This window comes from Mercenaria mercenaria, chromosome 2 (genome assembly GCF_021730395.1).
Source record: "Mercenaria mercenaria strain notata chromosome 2, MADL_Memer_1, whole genome shotgun sequence".
Lineage (NCBI taxonomy): Eukaryota > Metazoa > Mollusca > Bivalvia > Venerida > Veneridae > Mercenaria > Mercenaria mercenaria.
The window spans coordinates 109069829-109089781 of NC_069362.1; the positions used below are offsets into that span (position 1 = coordinate 109069829).

The 19953-nt window shown below is 36.4% G+C and overlaps 1 protein-coding gene across 4 annotated transcripts in view; it reads right to left on the reverse strand.

Moving 5' to 3' along the window:
* The window catches only part of LOC123564875 (uncharacterized), a 531225-nt gene that overhangs the window by 39802 nt on the left and 471470 nt on the right, over positions 1-19953 (reverse strand). For 3 of the 4 annotated variants that reach the window (XR_008369995.1, XM_053537514.1, XM_053537513.1), the window contains 4 exons: positions 19675-19833; positions 15827-15997; positions 15153-15314; positions 436-501 (listed from right to left, as the gene is read on the reverse strand). Coding sequence is in view for 3 of the 4 variants with exons in the window: in XM_053537514.1 (XP_053393489.1) it covers positions 436-501; positions 15153-15314; positions 15827-15997; positions 19675-19833 (558 nt within the window). In the remaining variant the exon portion in view is untranslated. The remainder of the gene's footprint in view (positions 1-435; positions 502-15152; positions 15315-15826; positions 15998-19674; positions 19834-19953) is intronic. The other variant, XM_053537515.1, reaches the window with a different exon arrangement.

Sequence of the window (19953 nt, forward strand, 5' to 3'; positions counted from 1 at the left end):
TTCCTTGGAAGTTTGTCTGAATCTGGCAGAGTGATTTAGGAGATGTTCTTTAAAGAACGTATGTATGACAGAAGGACGACAGAAAGATTAAAGTCCAATGTTCCTAAAAGCTCACCTCAGCTAAAAATTAAGTGAACAATAATAAAATATTTTACAATGAAATTATAAAAATCTTAAATAAAATTTGTGTTAGCCACATTTTATAAGACTTTTACACATTTTCTAAGACACACTTTATGTACGGATATATTCCTAGTAAGAAAGGAGTCCAATCACTGTATGTCTTATAAATATAACATAATTACAACACCAATTTTTTTAACTTCATCTTTCAAATCTGAAACTGTTTAAAATTTGATTTGACAAAGTCGCACACAGTGTTAGAATATGATCGTTTCATGAGCTTAAGTAATGTCTGATATAAAGGTAACCTACATTTAGTTCCAACAGAAACATCTTCCTCGGGTGTCTTCTGTGTTGTGCTTGTTCTTTCTGTTGCTGCTGGTACAGGAAATAGAGAGCTATGAAAGCATATTTGTTAACGTTGACAAGTATGATATTTCTAATTTTATTTTATACAAAAAAGAAATGTGTGTTTTAAGCCGAACACTTTTATTTATTTCAAATAGTTTACATTATTGATGTACCTGGTAAAATAAATGGATTTCCTTAGCTTTCTGACAAAGTTAAGAATTGTTAATCACTTTTGATAAATTATTTAATTCAATATAAAATCCTGACAATGGATAATCAGTATTTATTGTCAAATTATATAATAGAGTGATCCGGCCTGGCAAAATTCCCAAGAGGAGAACGCATAAATGCAGATCAAGGTACTGTTTTAATGACCGTTTTATTATATACATTTAGCTATTTCTAGTGTTTTATCAGTAAAAACTGACTATAATTTTAGATAAATCCGAAATAAAGTTCCTTTGAAACCATGACTTTGAGACGCAATCATTACGTTATTTGTAATGTTACAATATTTTTCCATGTCCGATTGGAGTTAGTTGAACACAGGGATGCTGCATTTCACACAGACATTTTGTAGGTATGTAAATGAACGATTAGAATCTGCATGTTCATACCCCATACCTAAGTTTAAATTTCTACAACCAATCATGCAGCAGCAAAATTCTATTGCTGATACCATTCCTGGTTGTATCTGCAATAATGCCTGAATCATTATCTAAATAACTGTTGGTGGCAAAAATGCAGTTTTGATCCAAGCTTTAAATTAAAGTAGTAAGAAGTCCTAAATATCCAAGAAAATGCGAAAATGTGTCATATTCTGATTTTTTTAAATCGTATATCACAATAGTTAATGACAGATATGTTAAACGATCTCTCAATCTGTTGGCGGGAGAGGGCAACCTTAAGCTTATAAACCTTCCTGCCAAATCCTTTTCATGTTGCGAAAATAATTCAAAATAAGATATGTTTAAACCAATTTGTTGGCTACCACCTCAACATGTCACAGTCTTCCATGAACATTTGAAGGAAGTCAGTCTGTGCCTGATATGTGTATAATTTGCGACCAACAAGTATGCTTAGGAGTATAAAGTTAAGAAACAGTCAAATTTTCAGTAAAACAATTCGGCAATAGACTGAAGTATGTGCCTGATAAAAAAAACTTAACATATTCTGAAATAAATAGTAAAGCATATAAATGTGTTACCCACATCAAAAATAGAGACTTATGTTAATCACTTTCAACATCCCCATTTCTGAAATCTATCGCCACAAGGGTATGATATAAGAGGCCAGTTTCCCTTGTATTGCTTAGCGCCAAGCAAGGGAACTGCTGGTATCATGTTTCATGCCTTTGGTATGACGCGTCCGGGGATCCAACCCGCGATCTCCCACCTTGTTTTGAAAATCCCACTGGACACTGTGGTATAAAGCATTGGTCTATTTGGCTAATCAGGCTGAGTTTTGACCTTGGAACTTTTTGCAAAATAAAATAATACTGTGCAAAAGAATATGATCGCAGAAACTTTATACAAAAAGTTGCATAAAATCGGCCTTGCAATTTTAACAAGAACACACTTGGAAAAGTTTGCAAAATATGAGATCTACCGATGGCCAAACGCGAATAGCATACTAGTGTCGCCGGGCTGTTCACTTGTAGTGATAACAACAAGGGTCGATTTTCGGTTTATTGTCAGGGACAGATATGCTCCTGTAATACAGGATATAAACAAAACGATATGTAGTGATAGTAGGTTTATAGGCCACTTCCAACAGCCTTGCTGTTGGGTTAACCCTTTAGCGACGCGGTTAGTGTCCGCATACAGATCACAAGGTCCGTGGTTCGAGCCCCAGTAGGAACCTTGGTATTTTCTCTCACAAGCTTTACTTTAATGGTGTCAGAAGTGTTTGACGGACTTATGTGATGGGCATGGAGTGTCATTCAGGAGAGCTGGTAAGCCGTGAAGAGTAAAGGGGGAGATGTGTAGTGACAGTAGGTTTAAAGGCCACTTCCAACAGCCTTTCTGTTGGGTTAACCCTTTAGCGACGTGGTTAGAGTGTCCGTCTACAGATCACAAGGTCCGTGGTTCGAGCCCCAGTAGGAACCTTGGTATTTTCTCTCCCAGGGTTTACTTTAGATTTATTTATTTATTTTATTTATTTATTTGGGTTTTACGGCGCACCAACACAGTATAGGTTATATGGCGCCAAACAGGACTACAAATTTTGGTTCCACATCTCATTTACATCGAAATAAAAACATGAGGTATGGAATCAAAATTTGCATACCTGCTGGAATCACAGATACAATGTCAAAATAGAGGTTTAACAATACACATCATGTCAAAAGCAGTGCATGACAAACAATACATATTTAAGTTTTAAATGAACATGATTACCTGTAGATAAATTTATATATAACTATACAAATGGTTGATTGTAGCTTTCAGCACAAAATCGGCTCGTTTATGTTTCAAAATATGGCGGATATCAATCGATCGAATGTGATTGGTTAATATCTCGTGCGGGGAAAATCAATAATTATGTTAGATGGTGTAAGGGAAGCAAATATTGATGAATAACTGATACGACCTACGACTACAACTATAACTTCTCAGCCTACGGTCTGTATAATTGGTGTTCAGATTTACTTTTTTATAGTTATGTATTGTTATCAATAGTGATATATATATATATATATATTTATGTATTTCTGAAACTGAATTTAAAGTACACAAAGCATATATGTTAAAACATTGTTATAGATTTACCCTATGACATATCCCGCCCCCCCCCCCCCCCCCCCCCCCCCCCCCGGCTAAAAATGTCTTCCCGACATCTTCAGATGAGTAACAAGGTGCAGCTGAAAATAAAAATTACGATGTAAGTAAAATATTCGTGTTGTCTGTTTGTAGCATCAATCAAAAATAAGTAAAATCATATTAGTTATCATGTATATAAAACGGTACATACACCTAATATATTTCAACCGGACTTACTGAGTCATATATTTATGATCAATGGTTTTGTTTTTCATTCATTAAATTCTTGGAGAGCTTCCGGAGGTAAGTATCCTCTCTTTTAAGAATTGTGCAACATATGACTTCCAATCACTTTTCTTGTTCTCTTCCAATATCCCGAGCATCTTTAACAGGGTCTGATTAAATCGTTCTGTCATACCGTTGCCCATGATATGGCGTTGTGTTTGACTCAGTTGTGTCTTCTTATTTGCACAGCTCTTTTATTAGTCCAGATTCGAAGTTGGCATTTGATCGCTGTGTATTCTGGATGGAAACCCATAGTGGACTATAAATTGGTCGAACAGCACTCTTGCAGTCGTTTTGGCTGTTTGGTTCTTGGTGGGGTAGGCATGTGAATATCTGGTGAAGTGATCTGTTACGACCAAGAAATGTTCAAACCCACCATTGGACCGCTCAAGGCTGAGAAAGTCAACATGTATAATTTCAATCGGCGCACTGGAAGAGATGTTCACTAAGAGGGGGGATGGAGGTGGGGGGGGGGGTGAGGGATTACGGATGGTTGTGTCTTTCTGGCGATGCAACATGAACAATTGCGGACCTTGTCTTCGATGTAGACGTCCATACCAGACCAGAAAAATCTTTGTTTGAAAAGCGACGTCGTCCTGTCCCGGCCCTGATGACCTAGGTCATCATGTAAGGCCTGAAACACTTCATTTCTGATTGCCTCCGGTAAAAGCAACTGTTTATAATGTTGACTTTTGTACTGAGAGAATCTGTAGAGGATACCATATCTGAGTTAAGGATTGTCCCAATCTCTCAAGTATTTGACCGCTGGACTTATGCTTCCGCCGACCCGCTTAGCTGACGGTCTAGTGCCTTTCTCCATGTGATCGATAAGTTGAGACAGGACTGGGTCATCATGTTGAGCTTTTATGCATTCTTTTGAACCCAGTGATTCAGATTCTAATACGTCAGATGGAATCTTATGAGATGTTACAGAGTCAACTGTTTCTATTGAGTCTGGATGGATGACAGAGAAAGCAAGTGGTGTTTCAGATGTGGAGAAGTTGCTGCTGTTGACATTGCTGATATGATTTTAGAATTAATGCTCTTTTCGTTTGGCTCACTCTGTGTAATTCTTGAAAGGCCATCAGCGTCTGCTTTTTTCTTTCCTGATCTGTATGTCGTCTTGAAGTTATAATTGGAAAAAAATGCTGCCAGCCGTCTATGTCCTGTTGCGTCCAATTTGGCTGAGGTGGTGACATACGTTAAAGGATTATTGTCTGCAACAACCTCGATTACAGCGCCATAAAGATAGTTGTGAAACTTTTCGATGACAGACCATTTTAAAGCAAGGTATTCCAGTTTGAGTGCAGGATAGTTCTTCTCTGACGGTTTGAGTCTTCTGATAGTATAGGCGAAGACACGATCGATTCCCTCTCGACGCTGATACAAGACTGCTCCAATGCCTTTCTATAAGGCGTCTAGCGTCTATATAAAGTTTAAATTGGAGGTCGTTTTCGGCATCAGGGTTGTGTCTAATTATAATTGTAATTTAATTAATTAATTATAATTAATTAACAAATTTGAAATAATTAAACTTATTATTAACTGAGACAAAAGTCAATAAAAACAATAGTAAACAAGTGAATGAAGTATTGACATGCTATACAAAGTCCCCTACTGGAAGGTACCTAATTTTCTCTACTGCAATATAACATAATGAACTGATATCTGTCAATGATGTATAAACAAATATTGTACTATATATACAACATGTTATAACAACACACTTGGATTAAAATGTGCATATATAAAAACCCACAGTTGTTTTCATATTGAATTGTTTTGGCTGATTATAAAAAAGTTATCATAAAGTTATTTATAGTAACAACAAAGGGAAATTAATCTTAAAAAAAATCTATATAAGTCCACAAGAAACTCTTTACCAGGTAGAGATAGGTCAAAATACACCTAAAACTTGGATGTTACATCCATGTTGTACCATAGAAAAGTTGTCTCGATTTTTCTCTACCGCCAGTAATAAAAAAGTTACAATAAAATCTATTTATAGTTAAAAAAAAGGGACGTAATTCTAAAAATAAGGGTGCCTCATGGTGGTGAACATTTGGTCCAAGTAACATCAAAATCCCTCCATGCATGAAGAAGAAACGCTCCGTACAAAATCATTCTTGAATTTGACTTTTGACCTCTAAATATGACCTTGACCTTAGACCTAGGGACCTGGTTCTTGCACATGACAATCGTCTTATGTTGGCGAACATATGTGCCAAGTTACATCACAATCCCTCCATGCATGAAGAAGAAATGCTCCAGACAAAGTCATTCTTGTGTCTGACCTTTGGTCTCTAAGTGTGACATTGACATTAGACCTTGGGCCTGGGTTTTGCACTTGACATGTTGGGGAATATTTGTGCCAACTGATATCGAAATCCTGTTTTGCATGACAAATTTATAGACCGGACAGGAAAAAAATCCTCTTGACCTTTGATCTCAAAATGTGACCTTGACCTTTTAGCTAGGGTACTGGGTGTTGTGCACGACACGTCATCTCATCATGGGGAACATTTATGCCAAGTAATATTGTAATTCCTTGATGGATGACATAGTTCTGGATTGGACAGGAAAAAACCTTATTGACATTTGACTTCCAATTATAACTTTGACCTTTGAGCTAAGGGTCTGGGTTTTGCGCATGACATGTTGTCTCATCATGGGGAACATCTGTGCCAAGTAATATTAAAATCCCTTCATGGATGGCAGAGTTATGGACGGGATAGGAAAAAAACTCAGTTGACCCCCAATTGTGACCTTGACCTTTGAGCTAGGGTTCCGGGATTGCGCACGACACGTCGACTCATCATGGGGAACACTTGTGCCAAGTTATATTAAAATCCCTTTATAAATGTCAGAGTTATGGACCGGACACGAAACAGACACTGTTCATGCTATGTTAACATTTGACTGCTAAGTGTGTCCTTGATCTTTGAGCTAGGGGTCTGAAAGTTGTGCATGACACATTGTCTTATTATGAGGTACATTTGTGCCAAGTAATATTAAAATCCCTTCATGGATGGGGGAGTTATGGACCGGACAAGAAACAAGAGCTGTCACAGGAGACAGCGTGCTCGACTATTTCGATGCTGGATAGTGAAACTGGGCACATCTGAGGAAACTAGAGCTGTCACTGGAGTGTTTAATGACTCCAATTGTGGATGAAGATATTGCACAATAGCCTGAGTCTATGTAAAAAATATCAGCTTAAAGTAATAAGAGAGGTAAAGTTAAATGTACCAAAACACTATATAAGTATGTCCTAAGCAAAAGGGGCGTAATTCATTAAATATTGGTGCCAGAGTTATGCAGCTTGTGTCATATAGTGTGGGTGATGATGTTGAACAACTATTTTAAGTTTGAATCAAATCCATTCAGTAATAACAGAGATAGAGTGAAAGTGCATCAAAACTTTAACCTAAAATTCTAAGTAAAAGGGGAAATAATTCATGAAAAATTGGTCCCAGAGTTATGCACCTTGTGTCATATGATAAGAGTATCAAATCCATTCAGTAATAACAGAGACAGAGTCAAAGTGCATCAAAACTTTAACCTAAAATTCTAAGTAAAAAGGGGGAATAATTAATGAAAAATTGGTGCCAGAGCTATGCACCTTGTGTCATATGGTGTGGGTGATGATGTTGAAAAACTATTTTAAGTTTGAATCAAATCCATTCAGTAATAACAGAGGTAGAGTGAAAGTGCATCAAATCTTTAACCTAAAATTCTAAGTTAAAAGGGGAAATAATTCATGAAAAAATGGTCCCAGAGTTATGCACCTTGTGTCATATGATAAGGGTAATGATGTTGAACAATTGTTTAAGTTTGAATCAGATCTATTTAGTAATAACAGAGGTAGAGTGAAAGTGCATTAAACTTTAACCTGAAATTCTAAGTAAAAAGTGGAATAATTCATGAAAAATTGTGCCAGAGTTATGCATCTTGTGTCATATGATGTGGGTGATGATGCTGAACAACTATTTTAAGTTTGAATCAAATCCATTCAGTAATAACAAAGGTAGAGTGAAAGTGCACCAAAACTTTAACCTGAAATTCTAAGTAAAAAGGGGGCATAATTCATGAAAAAATGGTGCCAGAGTTATGCACCTTGTGTCGTATGATGTGGGTGATGATGTTGAACAACTATTTTAAGTTTGAATCAAATCCATTCAGAAATTACAGAGATAGAGTAAAAGTGCATCAAAACTTTAACCTGAAAATCTAAGTGAAAAGGGGGATAATTTTTGAAATATTGGTGCCAGAGTTATGGCCCTTATGTCAGATGAAGTGGATGATGATGAGGAATAAGTATTTTAAGTTTGAATTAAATCCATCAAGTAATTACAGAAATAAGTTGAAAAAAGAGAAAGTGCACCAAAACTTTAACCAAGGTGGGGACGCGGAAAGACGCCGACGCCGACGCCAGGGCGAGTAGGATAGCTCTCCTTATATTTCGTATAGTCGAGCTAAAAAGCCCTGTTGACCTTTGACCTCAAATTGTGAGATTTGAGCTAGGTGTCCTGGATTTGTGCATGACACGTCATCTCATCATGGGGAACATTTGTGCCAAGTAACAGTAAAATACCTTCAAGGGAGAGTTATGGACCGGACAGGAAAAAAGCTCTGTTGACATTTGACCTCCAATTGTGACCTTGACCTTTGAGCTAGGGTCCGTGTTTTGCGCATGACACGTCGTCTCATCATGGGGAACATTTGTGCCAAGTAATATTAAAATCCCTTAATGGATGACAGAGTTATGGACCGGACACGAAATTGCGGACGGACGGACAGACGGACGGACGGAATGACGGAAAAGCGCACTCGTATAGTCCCCGAAACTGGTTTTCAACCAGTAGGGGACTAATAATTAATTACAAACTCAGATTTGACCCGTAATTGTCAATTAAATCTAAATATTCTTAATTACTGTGCCTCATCTATTAGTGCTGAGGTGAAATGTCACACTGTAATAGTTGTAGTATTATACCTATTGTGCTGTAAATAATAGGGTGTCAACACCTTTTGTATTCTTTCCTCACTTACAGCTTTATAAGGTACACACAATTTCTGGTGGGTAATAATTTTAATTGTGTTTGCCACACAAAAGCTGTCATTTGCATTTTTCTTTAGAAAATATTGTATAATTGATGAAAATAATGTATCTGATAGTAATTTGCTCTGACCTTTTTTCAATCTACATGTATTGAAAAGTTAGCAGGAAAATGTTATGTCCAGTACTGTGTATCAATATAATATGAAGAGTGATTTCTTAGTGAATACAGTCGTCTCACTACATATACACAGGCCAACTTGTAGGATATACATTATTAGTCTGGTTTGCTTAAAGGCACACCATAAACTTGGCTGCCTTGAAACATTTTATTTTGCTGAAATATACAAGTGGACATTTTAAGGCAGGATTAGATGAAAACATTAATGATAATGAATTACTTGTCCTGAATAATTATAATTAATAAATTACTTGTCCCAAAAACGAAGTAATTAATTGTAATTTAATTAAGAAGATTGCCAAAATAATTGTAATTAATTAATTATTTTATAAAATAATTAGGCACAACCCTGATCGGCATATGCAAGAATTGGTGGATTGATCAGTTTGGCTTTCAGTTCATCAAATGCTGATTGTTGTTCTTTTGCCAACACAAATTGTTGTCTTTTTGGTTTTCTTTTAGATAGTTTGTCAGTTGTCAATAAGTTGTTCAATGTTCAAACAATGACAACAAATCCCTAGATGAATCTTCTAAAATATAGAATCCTAAACATTTTCTCACTTCTTTAACAGATTTTCGATTTTATTCTTTCCTGAATCTGTCTGTATGCCTTGTTTAGAAACTACATGACCCAGGTAAGTAATTCTGTCCTCGAAGAACTGGCATTTCCAAGAATTTATTGTCAAGTTGTTCGTTGACAAGAGTTGAAATACGGCATCTACGCGATCGATGTGTGTTTCTATATCCTTGGAGAAAATTTCTATGTCGTCCAGGTAGATTAGGCAGTCTCTCAAGTTTAGGTCACCCATGTATCACTCCATGACGCGTTGGAAAGTAGCCCAAATGGCATTCTATTGCATTTGTAAAATCCAATTCCCCAAACTTGAAAGGTGGTCTTCTCTTTATCTGACTCTTCCATTTCGACTTGCCAGTACCCAGACTTTAAATCGAGTTTTTAAAAGTATTGTGAGCCTGCCAAAAGATGTAGTGTATCGTCAACTCTGGGAATAGGATATGCGTCTTTCTTAGTTCTGGCATTCAGTTTTCTGTAGTCGATACAAAATCGGATGGTTCCATATTTCCTATTAATGATTACTAAGTTCGAGGACCAAGGGCTATTTGACTCTTGTATTGCAACGATTTTCAACATTGCTTGAAGATGTTCTCGAACTTTATTGTAAATTGCTGGTGGGACTCGTCTAAAAGCCTCATTGAATGGGGTATATTCTGTTAGCTCGATTTTGTGACGGATGGCTGTAGCATGTCCAAGATTATGCGGACCTTTTGGAAATAATGATTCCCATTTATTGAAGAGGTTATAAATCTTTTGTTTCTGTTGAATTGAAAGTTCAGATTTTTTTTGTCTACACCATAAGCATGTCTGATATTGTATTCTTTAGTTAATGTGTTTTCTTTTTTTTTCAGGTACAGTCTGCTGATATGACATTGGATAGTCTGTGAGACCAGGTAAGTAGTTTTCACTAATGTTGCTTTTGTTTCCTTTTTCAGGTACTGATTTATCACCGCTGATGACTGCGTGTCTAATAACTTTTACTGTATTTAGTTGACAGATTTCAGATCTAACTGGAATTTCCAGATTTGTTACATGGAATTGGAAGATATGTGTATTTTTTTCACTGGAACTCGTGTTGTCTTTCCCGAGTTTGTGAGTTGTACATCACGAGGACAGACTAAAGACTTTTGTTGAAAATCGTCTTCTATATTTTCAGTAAGTGCGTGGCAATAATCACGTCAAATGATATCTTCCGCACCGCCATATTTTCAATTCTCAAGATTTAAACAAAATTGTGATCATTTTTAACAATATTACGCAATAGTAAGATATGGAACGACGATATGCATTTTATTTTACAGTTAGACACGCTGATCCTATATGACAGATATGTTGTAGAGGGAATATTGTAGTACTGCTTATAAGGACATTCTTTATAAAGATGCGCGGTGCACATGATATTAATCTAGATAATATTTTACGTTGATTTGGATGCTTTAGCTATTTCTGTGTAGCTAATTCAAAACCTAAGTACAATCTAAAATACATTGAAATGTAAAACCGTGGGAATTACAATATGTCCCTCGGAACGATTAACACAATATTATAAAGTTGAACAGGTAATTACACAATGTTACAGAACTGCAATGTCTCTAGAGCAACAAGTTTTTGTTGAAATGTAAAATATGAATGTAATACATAAGAGTTTGTTGCTCATAGTCTGTTCATCTGGCACTAAGGTTTTATATGAAGGGAAAGAAAGCATCTACTTCTGCCCGCGTGTTTGCTCTTTTGAGGTTTTGTTAGCAGATATTATGTAATTTAAAATTTGTGTGTGTGTGTGTGTGTGTGTGTGTGTGTGTGTGTGTGTGTGTGTGTGTTCGGGTTTAACGTCTTTTTCAACAATTTTTCAGTCATATAAACGACGGTGTCTACTTGTAGCAGTGAGCACAATGCCCAACTTTATAGAGCTGCCTCACTGGAATATCACACCATAGACACGTGGCATGATACCCCATCCAGTCACATTATACTGACACCGGGCTGACCAGTCCTAGCACTATCCTCTTAATGCTGAGCACCAAGGGAGGAAGCTATTAGTATAATTTAAAATTTACATTTATTTAAAGCTCTATCTAAAGTCCCGAAACACCCTTGATTTAGATCAAATTTCATGTCCGTGTTTCATGTTTTAACATGAAAATTACCACGTTTATGTATATTTACAATACTATGCATTAAGTTAAAAATAGTTCAATTCGTATGTATGTATATACACAGTATAGATGTGCGTTGCCACTAATAACCTGTCTGTTTGTTTAACAATCAACTGTTACTGCATGGCATTTAGTTATGTATGTTGTTTTCTATGCAAACTTATCTTATACATATATACAGTAGTCGCAACTTGACCGCGATGGTTGACCTTAGGCTGATATTCATATCGATTATTTCTATGTAGAAATAAGGGGTGCTTAGGTGTATATACGTAGCGTTACCATACATTATTGTCATTTGAATAAAACATAAAATTAAAAAAATAAAAACACAAAATATAATAAAAATGAAATAGCAAAATTTTAAAAACAGACAAAAGCTGAAAGAGATAAAATAAATTAAAAACATCCCCCACAGGGCTCGAACCTATAACTCTATATATAACGTAACATCGCTCACCTGTTATCATTGCACTTATGGACCAGAAGGTCAAAAAATCATAATCAAGATCAATCAAAATGATTCTGAGAATATATAGTTGAAAGTTCCTTAAAGTTGCTTCAAATAAGATTATTTTCAAATCGGGCCAGTAGTTTCATACAAGACGTTTTCTGTATAGCCATATGGGAAAATGAGCCCCTCCTCGAGGCGGCAACTTTTTCAATGAATCAAAGTTATTGAAGGAATTTGGTAGAGAGTCACCCAAGAAACATTTGTGTAAAATGATTTTGAAAACGGAGCACTAGTTTCTGACAAAAAGATTTTAAAAGTTCTATATAGGCATATAGGGAAAATAAGCAAAACCCCTTGGGGCCATGTTTTTCGCTGAATCAAAATTATTTGAAGGAATATAGTAGAGGGTCACCCAAGGAACACTAGGCTTGTGTAAAATTGTTTTGAAATCAGTTTTCTATATAGCCATAAGTCCAAAGGACAAGAAGAACAAAGGGAAGAAATTTAACCAAAAAGAAAAAAACAATCTTACAAGGTACAGATATGTCAAAATACACCTAAAAATTGGAGGTACCATCCATGTTGTACCAAAGAAAAGTGGTCTCGGTTTTTCCCTACGGCTAATAATATAAAAGTTACTAAATGAGCTATTTTTAGTAAAATAAAAGGGAAGTAATTAAAAAATATTGTAAGTGAACAAAAGAATGATCTGCCAAATAAAAACAAGAGCACTGCAATGCAATGCATATGTAGAGCAATTTAAACACAAAACAAAAATGGAAAAAGTGGAAACTCCACAAAGTCATATGACTTTTGACCCCTAAGTGTTACCTTGAACTTGAAGTGAGCCATCCGAAACATGCGCCCTGCACGTCGTTTCGATCAGGTAAACATTTGTGTCAGGTTTCTTTGAAATCATTCAAGGGGTTCAAGAGTCACAGAGCAGAAGAGAAATGCTAACCAACAGACAGACAGACAGACGGACACTGAGGCGATAACATAATACGTCCCTTCAGGCGTATAAAAAGGAATCGAGATCTTATGGTGATACAAGTTGTGTGCAAGTTTGGTTAAAATTAAATCATAAATGAAGCTGCTATTGTGCAGACAAGGTCAAAATAGCTAATTTTGGTCCTTTCAGAGACCATAACTCTGGAACCCATATTGGAATCTGGCCAGTTCAAGAAAGGAACCAGGACCTTGTGGTGATACAAGTTGTGTGCAAGTTTGGTTAAAATCAAATCATAAAGGAATCTGCTATCGTGCAGACAAGGTCAAAATAGCTAATTTTGGCCCTTCAGGGACCATAACTCTGGCACCCATTACGGGATCTGGCTGGTTCAAGAAAGGAATCGAGTTTTTATGGTGACACAAGTTTTGTGCAAGTTTGATTAAATTCCAATCATAAATGAAGCTGCTATTGCACAGACAAGGTCAAAATAGCTAATTCTGGCCCTTTCAGGGGCCATCACTCTGGAACCAATAAAGGAATCTGGCCAGTTCAAGAAACGAACCAAGATCTTGTGGTGATACAAGTTGTGTGCAAGGTTGGTTAAAATCAAATCATACATGAAGCTGCTATCGTGCAGACAAGGTCAAAATAGCTAATTCTGACCCTTTCAGGGGCCATAACTCTGGAATCTAGAATGGGATCTAAACAGTTCAAGAAAGGAATCAAAATCTTATGGTGATACAAGTTGTGTGCAAGTTTGATTAAAATAAAATCATGAATGAAACCACTATCGTGCAGACAAGAAATTGTTGACGCACGCACAATAGCAAATTCTGGGCCTTTGAGGGGGCAATAACTCTAGAACCCATGATGGGATCTGGCTAGTTTTCGAAAGAAACCGAGATATCATGCCAATACAAGTTTTATACATGTTTGATCAAAATTGCTTGCAAAGTGTGGTCTCTATCGTGTTCACAAGAAATTGTGGACGGACGGACGACGGACGAAGGGCATTCACAAAAGCTCACCCTGTCACTACGTGACAAGTGAGCTAACAAAACAAGTATTTGAATTCAAGTGCTTTCACCACTGTAGTAAATCTATATCGCGATAAATCTACGACAATTTTAAATTGCTGAATGCAAAGAGATGAAACGTTTTTAATTTCAATAATACTTAAATAATAGGTTGTGCCTCATTATGTATAATAATATGTCAACCATCGGGGTCAAGTTGCGTCCACTATATAGTAAAGTTAAATACATTTGTGACCTTGACTTGACCTGAGAGAGCCGGGTCATAAGCACGACACACATTCTCAATATGATTATTATTTGTTTCAAATTATTTTTCAAATTCCTTGATAAATGAAAGAGTTATGGACCAGACAAGAAAAATACCCATGTTAATCTTTAACTTGTAAGTGTGACCTTGGACCTGTTCATTGACGGTAGTGGAAATGCATGCTACCGTCCACGCCCTCTAGCCCCGGGTTGAGCAGAACTCAACATCCACAGAAGTGTTCATCGGCAGTGCACATGGAACCTCCAATGGTACACTTGCATGTAATTCCATGAAAAGCGGCGGATGGTCCCCAGTTAAAATAACGGGTTTGCCCTAAACAAGAAAACAATGAGCAGAACTAAACAAACTGGAATTTAGAAAGGGGATCTGACGTTATGGAGCCTGCATATCATAGGAAATGACAAAAGACAAACTTAAAAAGCAGGCACCATTTCCAAGGGGTGATTATACAATACCCAAAGCTATGAAAGCGGGAGTATTTGAACCACCCAGGCCAAAATGTTCAAGCTGAGAAACTAAACAGTACCAATAAGACTACATAAAAGTCTGAACGATCTGAGAAGATTGAAATATAACAGCCCTGACTGAATGTACGGGGAGACTTTTTACGGCCGCCACATGGCACAAACAAAACTTAATTTCAGGCAAATGCTTGCACTACAAAATTAATTAAATACATGATCAACTAAGTGTAAACCATCCATATCTATAAAGACATTGGCTGTAAAGAGAAATCTAGAATATTTAAGAAAATACTCAGAATCCAATTTCATTTGCGGTATTGCTTTGTTCTGTAAGAAACTACCCTTCAATTTCAATATAGAGCAAAATATTTGTCCATTAAATCATAGTATTTGACAAAAAAGCTTACATACAAAAACCAACAAATAAAATCCATCAGTTGAAAAGTTTATATACACAATATACAACACCATACACATGTGACTTACTCATGCACTCATCTGATGTTGAGCCTTCAACTAATGTTCCCCTCAATGTTCCACATGTAATACATGTCGTTTTTGTATTTGGTAGCTCAACATCTGAGTAAGAATCTTTAGGACAAGGCTTACAAACACCCTCATCTATATACTCTCCTTTGCTGCAGACAGCTAAAATTTGGCAACAATAAGGAATGTATTAAAGCATACTGCAATACTTACTTCACAATATCATCCATGACATCCAATGTAAAACATGCTATTTTTTATTTCTACCAGACAACTTCATAAATAATGTTATCAAGTTATGTCAATTTGAAGTTACTGTCCAATGTAATAAGAAAACAATAGTTACCAAAAGATATTAATTTATCTTAATGGATTAACGTCGCACCGACACATTATAGGTCATATGGCGACTTAGCAGCTTTGCACAGAGCAATTATAATGAATGAGTTTAACGGGTACATATACTGCAATTATAATGAAAGGGGATTAACACGTACATATAGAGCTGTAATAAAGGAGGTGTGATTTTTGTTGCTTTTCTGTTGTTGTTTAGGGCAGTTAAACACGTACGCATAAAGTAGATACAATGGAAGAGGTTAAGAAGTATGTATAGAGAAATTACAATAGAAGAGTTTAACACGTATGTACAAAGCAATAAAGAGTTTAAAACATACGTATAGAACAATTATCAACTGAAATTGCTCCCATCATATCTGTTGTATCCCTTGGACACTGTCTGCAAGATCCAAACTTATCATCCCATACAATATCTTTATAAAACCCTCTTTTACATGGAAGACAGACTTCATCAGTGCCATTTTTTTCATAACCAAGTGGACAGTACACTGAAAAACATCAAAACACGCACAAAAAATTCAATAGTACCTATAATACCAATCCATGCATACAGAACAGTTTCTGACGTTTTAGCTGGTACTAAAAATTCAATATTACATCCCGGGAGTAAACGATTCTCGTGCTGTAATGACACATAACAAATTACATCTCAGCAGAGTCTCAATACTATCTAAACCTTCAGTCAGTGAAATATTATTCTGGTATAACCATTTAAAAAATAGGAAGTAGTTTGCTCCACAAACTTGGGACCCAGGTGACCCCAAATGAAGCAGAACATTTTTCTGGTACAATTTTTGTCTATATGCCTATCACCGATCAGAATACTGTGGATGTAATGGAGAATTGGGTGCCCTGCGACCTCAGTCCCCCAAGAAAAAAGTAAGTGACACACATCTATGCTATCAAGATGATATAACTGACTAACAACCTTTTGGCACCTCTTGACCTTAATCACAAATAAAGAACAAATGCTTCATCTTGAATGATTACAGGATTCAAGTACTTAAAGTTTTGCAAAACACACCATTAGTTTAGAGAAAGTTCTATTTTAGCTTTAGGAAACATCAACAGGAGCTGTCCGTAAGACAGCACGCTCGACTTTTCTCAGTGCTTGACTCAAAATTAGAGCTTTGCCAGTAAAAACTTTATCAAACTTTAAACAAACATTCTAAATTACAAGAGGGCCATGAAGGCCCTGTATCGCTCACCTGACCTATTGACCTAAAGATCATCAAGAATAACATTCTAACCAAGTCTCATTAAGATATGGTCATAAATGTGGTCTCTAAAGTGTAAACTAGCTTTTCCTTTGATTTGACCCGGTGACCTAAGTTTTGACCCCACATGACCCAGATTCGAATTTGACCTAAAGATTATCAAGATTAACATTCTGACTAAGTTTCATGAAAATACAGTCATAAATGTGACCTCTAGAATGTTAACAAGCTTTTCCTTTGATCTGACCTAGTGACCTAGTTTTTGACCCCACCTGACCCAGATTTAAACTTGACCTATAAATCATCAAGATCAACATTCTGACCAAGTTTCATTAAGATATGATCATAACTGTGGCCTCTACAGTGTTAACTAGCTTTTCCTTTGATTTGACCTGGTGACCTAGTTTCTTAGCCTACATGACACAGATTCAAACTGGACCTTGAAACCATCAATATTAACATTCTGACCAAGATTCATGAAGATATATCATAAATGTGGCTTCTACAGTGTCAGCAAGCTTTTCCTTTGATCTGACCTGGTGACCTAGCTTTTGAGCCCAGGTGACCCAATATCGAACTCGTCCAGAATTGTATTGGGGGTAACATTCTGACCAAGTTTCATTACGATTGGGCTAAAATTGTGACCTCTAGAGTGTTAACAAGCTTTTCCTTTGATTTGACCTGGTGACCTAGTTTTTGACCCCAGATGACCCAATATCAAACAACTTTAAGATTTTATTAAGGGAAAGATTCTGACCAAATTTCATTAAGATTATGCCAAAATTGTGACCTCTAGAGTGTTAAAAAGCTTTTCCTTGGATCTGATCTAGTGACCTAGTTTTTGACTCCACCTGACCAAGATTTGAACTTGACCTATAGATCATAAAGATCATCATTTTGACCAAGTTTCATTAAGATAAAGTCATAAATGTGGCCTCTAGTGTTAACTAGCTTTTCCGTTGACTTGACCTGGTGACCTAGTTTTTGACCCCAGATGACGCAATATCGAATATGTCCAAGATTTTACTGAGGGGAACATTCTGACCAAGTGTCATGAAGACTGGTCCAAAATTGCGACCTCTAGAGTGTTAACAAGCTTTTCCTTTGATTTGACCTGGTGACCTAGATTTTGACCCCAGATAACCCAATGTCGAACTCGTCAAAGATTCTTACCAAGTTTCATTAAGATTGGGCCAAAATTGTGACCTCTAGAGTGTTAACAAGCTTTTCCTTTGATTTGACCTAGTGACCTAGTTTTTGACCCCACCTGACCCAGATTTGAACTTGACCTATAGATCATCAAGATCAACATTCTGACCAGGTTTCATGAATTAGGGTCATAAATGTGGCCTCTACAGTGTTAACTAGCTTTTCCTTTGATTTGACTTGGTGACCTAGTTTTTGACCCCAGATGACCCAATATCAAACTCGTCCAAGATTTTATTGAGGGGAACGTTCTGACCAAGTTTCTCTAAGATTGGGCCAACACTGTGACCTCTAGAGTGTTAACAAGTTTTTCCTTTGATTTGACCTGGTGACCTAGTTTTTGACCCCAGATGACCCAATATCCAACTCGTCCAAGATTTTATTGAGGGGAATATTCTGACAAAGTTTCATTAAGATTGGGCTAAAATTGTGACCTCTAAGCTTTTCTTTTGATTTGACCTGGTGACCTAGTTTTTAACCCCAGATGATCCAATATCGAACCCGTCCAAGATGTTATTAAAGGTAACATTCTGACCAAGTTTCATTAAGATTGGGTCACAAATGTGGCTTCTAGAGTGTTAACAAGGCAAATGTTGACGCACGACGCACACCGCACACCGACGGACGCCGGACAATGACCGGTCACAATAGCTCACTCTGGTGAGCTAAAAAAGGGGCATAACTCTGACAACATTCAAATCAAAGTTATGGGGATTGGTTCTCCAAGTTTTCACTTTGATAGTTAATAACTGTTTTAAGTTTCAAATCAATAGCTTTGATAGTAACATAGATATTTGACTTAAACAGAAACTTCAACAAAAAATTCTAAGTCAAAAAAGGGCATCACTGTATCACAATTCAAATTAGAGTTATGGGGATTGTTTCTCATGGTGAATACTTTGATAGTAAATAACTATTTCAATAGCTTTGATAGTAACAGAGATATTTGACTTTATCAAAAATTTTAACCGAAAATTCTAAGTTAAAAAGGAGCACAACTCTGTCAAAATTCTAATCAGAGTTATGGGAATTGTTTCTCCTGGTGTAGAATTTAATAGTAAATAACTATTTTAAGTTTCAAGTCAATAGCTTTGATAGTAACAGAGATATCTGACTTTATCAAAAACTTTAACCAACGGCGACGCCGACGCCGACACAGGGGCGAGTGCAATAGCTCTACTTTTTCTTCGGAAAGTCGAGCTAAAAAAGGCCGGATGACTCAATTTAAACTAATCTAGGAGAGGACCTTATAATGATGCTATATAGATCAAGTGTAATGAAGATTCACCAAGTAGTTCATGAGGTGTTTAAAGGTAATTTTATTTTTAGCTTTTGTGACGTTTTGTAGATACGTATATAAAGAATAGTGCAAAAACAGTTTATGCCAAAAAACTTTAATAAACAACATAGGAAACTGGTGCCTCTCATTCCTAGGATTGTATATGCCTCCATGTAATAATATAAAAATATTTTTTGCATAAACTTTTAAGCACTTCACATGTATCTTTATCTAAGTCAAGGACCATAATTCTGGATGTGTTGATTAAAATCCCAAACAGAACACCAAGTGCATAACTTCACATGCTGAATGACAATCTTCTGAGGTTTGAAAACTCTGGGTAAAATACTTTTCAAGATATGCACAACATAAAATCTGACTGGCTGATGGATTAACAGATGGAGGGACAAGGGCAACTCTAAGTGACCCCATCCCGAAATTATTAAAACAAAAAAATACAAACCTTTGCATTCAAGAGCATCACGGACACCTTTCCGATACGTTGTTTTGTCATTGTCACATTTCTTACACTCTGTTTGTGCTTTGTTATCTTGATAGTACCCATAATCACAGGGTTTGCACTCGCGATGATTTGTTAAATAATAGCCCTCTGAACATGGAACTAAAATATATCATAATTGTTCATAAAAATATTAAGAAGCAAACTTCGGAGATTTTAGCAATTATTTATTCAATGTACATGTTGTAAGAACAAGCAAATTCGATGAATTGGTATTCCCCG